Source organism: Sardina pilchardus, chromosome 10 (genome assembly GCF_963854185.1).
Source record: "Sardina pilchardus chromosome 10, fSarPil1.1, whole genome shotgun sequence".
In the NCBI taxonomy this organism is placed as follows: domain Eukaryota; kingdom Metazoa; phylum Chordata; class Actinopteri; order Clupeiformes; family Clupeidae; genus Sardina; species Sardina pilchardus.
The window spans coordinates 2,767,651-2,778,861 of NC_085003.1; the positions used below are offsets into that span (position 1 = coordinate 2,767,651).

At 42.3% G+C, this 11,211-nt stretch overlaps 1 protein-coding gene across 3 annotated transcripts; it reads left to right on the forward strand.

The window, feature by feature from the left end:
- Positions 1–44: 44 nt before the first annotated feature.
- Positions 45–10,512, forward strand: clpxb (caseinolytic mitochondrial matrix peptidase chaperone subunit Xb). 3 transcript variants are annotated; one of them, XM_062546839.1, is made up of 15 exons: positions 45–382; positions 749–820; positions 2,143–2,306; positions 2,430–2,547; positions 2,734–2,888; positions 3,091–3,250; positions 3,557–3,598; positions 6,361–6,537; positions 6,785–6,949; positions 7,901–7,989; positions 8,135–8,299; positions 8,405–8,707; positions 8,871–8,963; positions 9,170–9,276; positions 9,380–10,512. In XM_062546839.1, exons 2-15 carry the CDS (start codon positions 763–765, stop codon positions 9,468–9,470), a joined length of 1,887 nt encoding a protein of 628 aa, XP_062402823.1. In that variant the 5' UTR covers positions 45–382; positions 749–762; the 3' UTR covers positions 9,471–10,512. The 3 variants fall into 3 exon arrangements, with proteins under 3 accessions (XP_062402823.1, XP_062402825.1, XP_062402824.1); XM_062546840.1 differs by having other exon boundaries at positions 46–172; XM_062546841.1 differs by lacking the exon at positions 3,557–3,598.
- The last annotated feature ends 699 nt before the right edge of the window (positions 10,513–11,211 follow it).

Genomic DNA, 11,211 nt, shown 5'->3' on the forward strand with positions numbered 1-11,211 from the left:
GAAGAACACCTTGCCCTCCCCTTCTGTACCATGTGATGCAAACAGTCATCAAGGGACCCGTCTACGCAACTTAAAACTAGACGCTTTGATAACTGGCCCTAGGTCTAGGGTTCGGCCGACCTAGTTCACCACAGCAGAGGTTACATCACAAAAGTCGGCCCTTGACAGTGAGGTAACTGAGGGAGAGAGAGTGAGAGACTCATGCGATCTGCATACTGTGACATTGGCATGACACATTTCATGTCCGTGTTGTTCTATCCGTGATATCCACACAGTGACTCGACGAAATAATCTAGCTAACGTTATTTGCTAGCTAGCGAGCTAACGAAGTGCTGGTGGAAATCCTGCCATATACTTATTTGGTCCTATCTCGGACAAACCAGTAAGTGACGATACTTGTAAAACTATTAGAATCAAACCTCATTATCAAGGTTTGCACAATCCTCTGTTTGCAATGCTACATTTTAATGTTTAACTTGGGAAACGATGCATGTTATGGGATGTTGTGTTTTTTAACCTAGCTAGCTTGCCTCTGACTGCTAATGTTAACCTAGCTGTTTCTATGGTTAGCCAGTGGTTTTCCACTCGGCTCGTATGAATTTCCTTCTCTTTCTATAGGCATGGGCCTATAGGATTACCAAAGCCAGTAGCAGATCTTGTTGAGTTTGGGCATGGTGTAGTGTTTGTGATTTTGTGTGCATCAACGCACCAATCTCAAGCGTCATAATGTGCCTCTAAATGTTCCCAGACCCTGACAGAAATATGTCCTGCTGCACATGCACGTCTGCTGCGAGGGTACTTCTTAATACAGCACAGAAAGGTAAGTTTATACGTTTCAGCAAATTGTGTAAGAGTTGACATGAACGTTGTTCATTCATTTCGGTTGTAGGCTACGTAACGTTAATGATTAGACAGGCATGGAGTTATTCTTGTCCGCTTCAGTCTGATGAAGTTTCTATAACTTGTTACGTCACATTTGTGACAAATTCCTGGTAAGTTTGACAAGTTACATTGTTACCCCCGTACAGTCTGTTGGAAGGTGGTATGAACAAAATATATTCCAATTTAGTGTCAAAAGTGTTGTTGTTTCAATAATTATGTAAACACGTTCCTCTGTGCGACGTAATAGGCAGAGGGTTGTGAAACGGTTGAGGAGGGCTTCATGTAACACCTCCTGAAGCGACACCCCCATAAACAGGGCTGTAGTGGAGGTTGGACGCAGTTTATCCACTTCTGAAATTTCATAAATAGACTTTATCCACCTCTCGAAAGAGTTTTTTCACCAATTGCAACTTTTAACATACATTTGGAAATTCCACTGTATTATCCAAATTCACAATATGTAGGCCTACACTCAACTCCTGGAACCATTTATACCACTACTATTGTTATAAACGTTGGACATCCACCACCAAACTCCATTAAATATCAAAAATTTTCTGAATGCCTGTTATTCTTATTTTACTACTACACCCCTGCCCATAAATATCAGCAATGTTGATGAGAGGGGCAAAGGCTACTGATTTTGAATGCTGTCTTAGAACTTGAGAGGAACATTAAGTATTATTTATCCGAGTGTGGACAATACTTCTAAATAAGCCAAATCACTGTTGCCTGCAATTACACAATCATTGAAAAGCGGTTTTCAGAATGCCCCTAGACAAATGTTTCTTGCCATCAGCATTAGTATATGGTTAAAAATGTATATACTATCTATACAGTTACTTATTGAATCTTGTGTTAACCTCCCATAGATCTACAGTTAAGTAAGTTGTCTGCGAATTTGTATAGCAAAGTATTGCATAGGCATTTCGATTGGACATCATAGTATTGGATAGAAAGCTCTTTTGGATGAGTTACCAACGATTTTGCACTGTTGAATCGATCATTTCTTATTATTTTTATATTGTATATTTGTTTTGTTGGTATTCTGTTGCAAAGATGGATACCTGAGGTAATTTGTCTTCTAAATTCAAACTGTTCAGCTAGTTTACAGGCTGATGTCAAATGTTGTAGTTGATTTATATTTGGTTTATATAGGCTCACCCCGGTCATCATTGTCCAGGTATTTGTCTGATTGTAGTGAACAGGTATCGTTGTTTGTGCTGTCTGGTGTGACTTGAATGTTCTATCCACCTACAGCAGGATTCTCCAGTCCACGGGTTCAGCTGTTTGCCTTATGCAGACCAGTATCTCGTGACACCCACCTACCTCCATCAGTGCGTGTCAGGTCATTCTCAGAAACAGTTGTGTGTTTCGCCTCAAAAGATGGGACCACTAAGGAAGGCTCAGGTGATGGAGGAAAGGTATGCCTTTTTCGTAATTTTTGTTGGAAGTATATTATGTGTGTGCTCAAGTTTGGTGTTTCGCTCAAGAAGACAAATATATTTCTCGGATACTGTAATTCAGCTTGACGTTTTGTTCTGCAGAAAAGTATGACTGAAGGAGGAAAGAGGCTGTCAGGCTCTGGTGGTACTGGAAAGGGAGGCGGTCAGCTCCGATGCCCTAAGTGTGGAGATCCCTGCACTCACGTGGAGACCTTCGTCTGTAAGTGACACTCGTATGGAAGATTTGTGTAGATATCCTTCTGTGAGGACTATGGCAAAGTTTTGGTGATTATTAAGCTGTACCTGCAGTTGTTTAAGAGATGTAATGAGTGTGTACATTTGAAGCAGCAAATTTTTCTGCAACAGTGTGTTTCTTGCCTAAATATTTGTTTTTGTGTGTTGTCAGCTTCAACACGGTTTGTGAAATGTGAAAAATGTCACCACTTTTTCGTGGTGCTGTCAGAGACTGACTCCAAGAAAGGTCTGAATAAGGAGGCTGAATCTGCTGCTGAAGCAGTCAAACTGGCCTTTGCACAGAAGCCACCTCCTCCCCCTAAGAAGGTAAGCTTTGGTTCCAGACAATACATCTTCTCAAATGTACACAGATTTGAACTGTGCCTCTGATCTATTTATGACCGAAGTGGGGGGAAAAGCTAATCAATAGATCTAATTTTTCATTTATTTTACCGTATATTTTTTTCAGTTCAGCTATCTATCATAATTTATCTTTTCTTTTTCTTCATTGATTTATTTTTTCAAACAGATCTATGCCTACCTCGATAAGTATGTTGTTGGCCAGTCCTATGCCAAGAAGGTGTTGGCAGTAGCTGTGTATAACCATTACAAGAGAATCTACAACAACATCCCTGCAGGAGGCCGACAGCAGGTCGAGGTGGAGAAGCAGAACTCCCTCACTCCACGGGGTGGGTAGAGCTCTCGCATGTAGGCACAGACTTGCCGCTCTGCTGTCAGCTGACTGTGTTAATGCACCGGTCATTGTAGCTAGACCTGTAAAAGCTCCCCAGGTCCATGTTGAAGTGTGCTTGTCTGTATGGTTTGGCATTTGTCCAATGGGTAATGACCGATGGAAGGCAGCAGCGAAGGGCTTTTACCTTCATGGGAAGGAACGCGATCCGTCCTCATGGATTCGGAGCTTTTTGTAACGGTTTTTGATGTACAGTTGTAGTCACAGTAGCCACGGGAAGATAACTGTCCCCCTCTCTCTGTAGAACTAGAGATCAGAAGACGGGAGGATGAATACAGATTTACAAGTAAGTGTTCTGCTAATTGCACCTCACATAATGTCTAGTCCTTGTCCAATAGTCTGCCCCCACACATTTCAGTCACTACAATTGACATCAATCACCCATTTTTTTTGTCCTTATTTCTATTTACTTTGTTTTATTTTTTTGTGGTTGTACAAATGCCAAATATTACAGACATGTCTGTATGCATGTGCCGTCACACACTCAGGAGGAATTAAAGGTGATTTATGCTCCTGTCAGAATGAACAACAGATGGGTTTAGATATCTTGAGTGGCCCTGCCATTTGGACTGCTAAATAAAACTCATTGAATAGAGTGAATAGAGTGTGGTCACTCACCATTGGGATTCTTTTCCAACACTGGGCACCAACTTTAAAATAATTTTTCCAGCCTAAACAATTCCTTCTTCGCCTAAACTTCACAAACTGACACTAAACAGCACTGGCAGTCAGGAAAAACTATAGCATCATCATTTCTAAACTATAGCATCATCCCCTCTGATGGCTGATTGATGATTGATGGAAACATTAGTGAACTATGGTGTTCCAGACTAGGGTCTCCCTGAAAGGAGATCAGTAGGCATGGCCTGGCTAGCCCGCCAGGGGTGCTTCTGAATAAAGGGTCTGAAAAGACATGCTCCAAATCATACCTGGAAATGAGTGGTATTGGTATTCTCTCTGTTCTATGTGTTTGCTGAAAACGAAACTTGATAAGGTAACTAAGTAGAAATGAACTTGTTTATTTTTCCATTTGTTTTTGGGCAACATCAGCCCTTCCAGACATTTTTAATGTAAGGAAGGTCAGAACTCACAGGTGTGTGTGCTTGTAAGCCTGCCATAACTATAGTGCTGATGCAACATCCATGCCCAACTTGTGTAGATCTAGGACAGATGAGATCTGTTAATATGTTCTGAGCATAAACTAGGCCTAGGATGTGAAAGGTAAAGATGCCGGCTCAGGTTGTGACCTATGTAAGGAAACCTACTGTGTTCCTGTGACCTAGTTTACCAGTCTGGGGAGCCACGGTCTGTCACCAGGCCTTCATTCAGTAGCTCCTCCTGGACCCTCTCCAGGTGGTTATATTTAAAACTTGGACTTTGCTCCACTGGAATGACATTTTAGCGCCTAGGCAGCTGGGCTTAGAAATGAGGTTGGTCTTATGACATAATAACAGTGTCATTAGTGAGAGTGGCATTGCATTAATTGCACTAATGAGAATCCCCAGATCCAGTCAGTGATGTTTGCTGCATCGATGATATGCTGTTATTTGTACAGTAGTGCACTTGTGGACAAAACAGCATACATTTCTAACTGTGTGTATGCATGCATGTGAATGTGTTTGTGATTTTGCAATGTTGAGGTGTATCAGTGCAGCTGGGTTACTGGGAAGATAGCCAGATGATTACTGTATTTTATCAGCTGTGCTATAATGTTGGCCTGACCTACTTCGAGTATGTCTATAGGCCCTGCACTGGGGCCAACCGTATCAATGGCATGTTTACCCTATAACATAGACACCCTATGCAACGCTATATAGCTATTTTTAGAAGGGTATGCTAAGCTAAATGGAGCTAACTGCCATTTGCCATTAGTAGCTCTTTTAATGCTAAATATTTTGTTGGTAACTTTTAATGTGGAAAATGTTTGGCTATGTCTCATATTCACATATTCATAGACACAACTTGAAAAGGATAGACATTTCTAGATTGTCTTAGTATATAGCACCTAGCTCATTTAGAAGCTCACACATTTTGTAACGCTGCAAAAATGCCCTCATGCGGAGTAGGCCTACTGTGTTTGGGGCCCACATGCAGAGTGCTGCAGTCCTACAGCACATCTCTTTGTTTCTGTAAAACTATACTACGCTGTGTCCCACAGCTCACAGTGGTAAAGTATTCTCTAAACCTGAATAGGATTGAAATGTCCAATCTATTCTGCCTACATTTCTGTGAAAATTCAAATGGTCAGAATTATTAGCTACCTATGACATTTAAGCAGCAGTGATTTTACTCTGATTCAGCCATTGGCCCTCTACAACTAAACATACAGAGCTAAAACGCAGACGCAGACAAAATTTATCAATTAATTCTGACTTGATGGTATAGACAGTATACCCTTACACTGAGTATTTATTTTTTTGTTTTCACCATTAGCATTTTATTATTATTATTATTATTATTATTGTAATTATTTATTGTCTCTTGATAATTGATTATAGTTGTGTATACTGTTATGTTTGCTGATCTTCTTTTTTTTTTTTAATGTTCAGCACTTTGGTTAACTGCCATTGTTTTAAATGCTTAAAGCTTCGCTGTTGAGGGCATATTTATTAGCTGAAGCCCAGACCACAACTTTACCTGATGCAAAACCCCCAAAACACTAACCTACACACTGGCCCTACAAGATGTAAAGATGTGGAAGTAGAATCGAGCATATGTGAGTGCAATGTGTAGCTCTCCATGCACCTCACGAATAGCCCAAGCGCTGTTTCTGTTGAGAAGTTCAGTTTGGTTGTGTTTTGGTTTAAAATCCAAAACAAACAGTAAATAGGCAAACACTCTCAAAGAGGAAACACAGGACGCCAGTCTTTCTGAAAGGCCCCCAAGCTTATTGTGGGCCAAAGACTCAGGACAGGTGTTCATTTACCAATCAGCCACACATAGTCACATCACTGACGCTCCGCCTATAAGTCAGTGCTTACCCCATAATGTGACCCTAACCTGTCCTAACAATATGTAAATATATTTTGAATTTTTATTTCTCTCTAGAGCTGCTTCAGATTGCGGGCATCAGTCCCCATGGCAATGCTCTGGGTGCGTCCGTGCAGCAGCAGGCCACTCAGCAGAGCCCGCAGGAGAAAAGGGGCGGGGAGGTGCTAGACTCCACCCAGAGTGACATCAGACTGGAGAAGAGCAACATTGTGCTGCTGGGACCAACTGGGTCAGGTCGGTGTTGGCTTCGCACTGAGAATATACGCTGAGGATTGTTATGCAGAAACGGGGAGTAGTTGAGTTGGATAAGACTGGCATGAAAAAAAACAACCTAATCTTTTATGTAGATTGAGGTTGACCTCGATTTCTGTTGAAATAAGTCACTGATAAACAATATTGTCCAATGAGAACATGTTAGACATGCCACTTGTATGACTCATCAGTGAACCTGACCCTAATGTTTGCAATATCTTATCGGCAGGTAAAACTCTTTTGGCGCAGACCTTGGCCAAATGCCTGGATGTACCCTTTGCCATCTGTGACTGTACCACCCTGACTCAGGCAGGCTATGTTGGGGAAGACATTGAGTCAGTCATAGCCAAGCTACTGCAGGATGCCAACTACTCGGTAGATAAAGCCCAGCAAGGTAAAACATAACAAAGAGCTTTGCAGTTGCACTTCCTCAAGTCCTGTGGATTGGCTGTGTCAACAGCTCACCTTTACAAAATATATCTTACGCTCTCATCAGGAAGTTAAAGGGATAATCCGGAGTGAAATGCACTTTAGATCAATTTTTCGGACTATTGGGAGTACATACGTTGAGTTGACACCAAAATCATGTCATTCGGATGTATTTTGAGAAAGTTCGAGTTCACCGTTTTCAGCCAAAACTCGTAAGCCTGTAAGTGACCGGGGCAGGTCCTTTCGCCACTACAAAACGCTATTTTTATACCTCTTCTACTGTTCCAAACAACACTACACTTACGTGGTAGTGAGTAGAGGGTCCCTAAAGCCAAACCAAAGTATCCTCACGTCTTTATGTGGTCGGATAGAGAGTCCAGAATGAATTTAATCGAGTCAGTACCTTCCGGAAATGTCGCTGCGGCAGCTGCGCAACGCTTCAACAACACTTTACTAACATTTCCGGAAAGGTACTGACTTGATTAAATTCATTCTGGACTCTCTATCCGACCACATAAAGACGTGAGGATACTTCGGTTTGGCTTTAGGAACCCTCTACTCACTACCACGTAAGTGTAGTGTTGTTTGGAACAGTAGAAGAGGTGTAAAAATAGCGTTTTGTAGTGGTGAAAGGACTTGCCCCGGTCACTTCCAGGCTAACGAGTTTTGGCTAAAAACGGTGAACTCGAACTTTCTCAAAATACATCCGAATGACATGATTTTGGTGTCAACTCAACGTATGTACTCCCAATAGTCCGAAAAATTGATCTAAAGTGCATTTCACTCCGGATTATCCCTTTAATGGATCCAACAAAATGTTGTTCTCTCTTATGACTTATTATTTTATTATACGTCAGTCGTATAGGGATCATACACCAGTATCCAGATGGTGATGATGAGTCTCCTTGCTTTGCAGGCATAGTGTTCTTGGATGAGGTGGACAAAATTGGCAGTGTTCCTGGAATCCATCAGCTGAGAGATGTGGGGGGAGAAGGAGTTCAACAGGTTGGTGTGCCACTCGCTCTACTCTGAAATTGATGACTCACTGCCATTCCAGATGATGTCTGCTTAAGGCCGCCCCTGTGCACTTTGATCGGGTGGCCCATTCTTGGAAAAGATTTGATGAACAGCGTTCTCTCTCTCTCTGTAGGGTTTGTTAAAACTGCTGGAGGGCACAATTGTGAATGTCCCTGAGAAGAACTCTAGGAAGTTACGGGGAGAGACCGTGCAAGTGGACACCACCAACATTCTGTTTGTGGCATCAGGGGCCTTCAACGGCCTGGACAGGATCATCAGCAGAAGGAAGAATGAGAAGGTGAGCTAAAGAAGGCCCCCACATTCACATACAGTCTCGTCAGTGTTCTCAGGTATCTGTGGAAGTGATCTCTTGCACCCGTGACATACCGATGTTCCCTTGCAGTACCTGGGATTTGGAACACCGTCTAACCTGGGGAAAGGGCGGCGGGCGGCGGCCCAGGCGGACCTGGCCAACACCACGGGCGGGGAGGTGGACGCGGTGGCCGAGATGGAGGAGAAGGACCGCCTGCTACGGATCGTGGAGGCCCGGGACCTAATCGAGTTTGGGATGATCCCTGAGTTTGTGGGCCGCCTGCCTGTGGTGGTGCCCCTGCACAGCCTGGATGAGGAGACGCTGGTTCGCATTCTCACGGAGCCCCGCAATGCCGTGGTGCCCCAGTACCAGGCCCTGTTCAGCATGGACAAGGTACTATTTATCCATCCATCCATCCATCCATCGTCCCTCCCTTTTTCTGTTTGTTTGCCACATGTACATGTAGTTGCTTATTTAAAGAGGTATTCAAGATATCTGAACAGTTGTGATATCACGCATTGAACTAAATTGTATATTTCCCTCCACTTTTCCCTAGTGTGACCTGAATGTATCTACAGGCGCCCTAAGGGCCATAGCCCGACTTGCTCTGGAAAGGAAGACTGGAGCCCGAGGGTTGAGGTCGATCATGGTAAAGACATGTTCACCTCTTTACAGTACTTACCACATGACCCATGCACAATACCATTTTGGTGCTTCAATCAGTAGGAATGCACCTTGTGTAGAGAATCCTTCTATTTATTTTATCCTAATTTCCTGATATATACTGCATATTTTAATGTTAAATGTTTTATTCTGTGTGTCTGAAGTCTCGGTGCTCTTGAATGTCTTTGACAGGAAAAACTTCTACTGGAACCCATGTTTGAGGTGCCCCATTCTGACATAGTTGCTGTAGAGCTGAACCAAGAAGTTGTTCAAGGAAAGATGGATCCTCTGTATATCAGGCAAGTGGAGCCTCTGAAATAACTCCCCATAATTAGAACCATCTGACTTGCACAGAGGTTTGACTGAAGCTATTGCTCTAAAATCCTGTGGTTTCCTCACCAGAGCGCCGGCCAAGGACAGCGCCGAGGAGGAGTACGACTCTGGAGTCGAGGAGGAGAACTGGCCGCGGCAGGCAGACGCTGCCAAAAACTGATTGTCCACCCGTCGGTGATTTCACAAATTGTCAAATTAAACAATGAGTTGTAGTACACGGTCATGGAGCTGAGATCTGGATCCACTCCTGATCTGCTCTTGCTGATCCTTGCAGGTAGACTGAGGAAGATGTTAGCTAATGCAAGGGACCTTCTCTTTGAGTAATCACGAACAACCCTCCCCATCTTCTTTGGTTCTACGTATCGGATTATTGGACTCATTAGGAAAAGGATGCATATTGACTATATTCTGTTCAATCTCTGGGGATTGTTAACATTTTTATCTGTGTAAAGATAATTTTCGTTGTGGGTATTTGCTCCTTTCCTCAAGTGTGTCACGACAACAGTAAGGGAAAGAATTGCCCTGAATGGGATCATATGATACATTTGAAGGCATAGGGTAGGAAAGGAATGTTTGAATTTTAGTCTTTTCATGTTAGATAGTACATACTACTACCATGCCCCTTTTTACTGGGGCATACTATTCCAGAAACACATCATAACTGTGATGTTATTTTCCCCACCATTTTAAAAATGGTACATGGAATCTAAAGCTATTCTGCTCAGTAGAGTTGCTAATGTCCAGGCTGTCTTTATACTAAAAGAACATATCACACCAAAACCAGCACGGATAGAAATAATGACTTGTTTTTGAAATGGCTAAGAAATTATCTTTTCCTTTTGAAATGTCTCCTCTGGAGTCTCTGTCCCAACGGCAGTAGTCCTCTACAGGCTGAGGAATGGCTGGTGGTGTGAGCTCCTAGGCTGTGATGGCTCTCCTCACCATTAACTCACACTGTCTCACATTGTTAAAAGTGTCATCCAAAAAGAACCACATTACCATTTCTGTGATTTTAAAGTGCAGTACATTATGAGATTCATTTTATTTTCTTTTTTGATTCATTTAGTTGTTTAGGATCCTGCTGCTCTTTTTCTCTCCCTCAGAGGTCAACACAACAACCTATATGCCCTTAAGTTTGGAAAAGCAAAGAATTTATAATAGATCTGATTGTTTAAATACGTAAATAAAATGTATATCTGTAACAGTTGTCTTCATTGGATGTTCAATGAATTGATTCTAGGATTTGAAGGGATCCTCCTTATCGCTGTAATAGCACGCACGCATGATGTGGGTGAACCATGTGCACCAACATTTGTCTTCTGGCTTTGATGAATGCATTTTGTAAAGATGATCTGAATGTAAAGTTGAATTACAACTTCAATATAACATTATGTTTCCTCTAGCCAATTCCATTTATAGTAGGGGAGATTATGTGAAAAATCGTTACGCGGCGGATAGAAGCATGACATTTGGTAGATATGTTCCTTGGGTGATCCTAAGACATCCTAGAAGGGGTGCCCAAAAATATCTCAAACAGGAAGTGAGATTTTGGAGAAATTCAAAATGGCCGCCAATATTGATAGCTGATTCAAAAACGACCTATACAACCTCCTAAAAGCTTGAAATTTGGTGTATATGTTCATTGGGTGATCCTAAGTCATCCTGGAAGATTTCACCAAAATTCTCAAACAGGAAGTGAGGTTTTTGAAAAAGACTAAAAAATACTGCGCTTCCTGCCACAAAATTGGCGGCTACTTCAAAGACTGCCTAAACAACCTCTAAAAAGCTTGACATTTGGTATACATGGTCATTGGGTGATCCTAAGACATCCCAGAAGGGGTGCCCAAAAATATCTCAAACAGGAAGTGAGATTTTGGAGAAATTCAAAATGGCCGCCAATA

Excerpts from the sequence above, each read along its gene's own strand:
- clpxb (XM_062546839.1), top strand. The coding sequence starts at position 763 with ATGTCCTGCTGCACATGCACGTCTGCTGCGAGGGTACTTCTTAATACA. Across the intron at positions 2,307-2,429 it reads GCTCAGGTGATGGAGGAAAG|AAAAGTATGACTGAAGGAGG; the intron begins GTATGCCTTTTT and ends TTTGTTCTGCAG. Across the intron at positions 2,889-3,090 it reads CACCTCCTCCCCCTAAGAAG|ATCTATGCCTACCTCGATAA; the intron begins GTAAGCTTTGGT and ends TTTTTCAAACAG.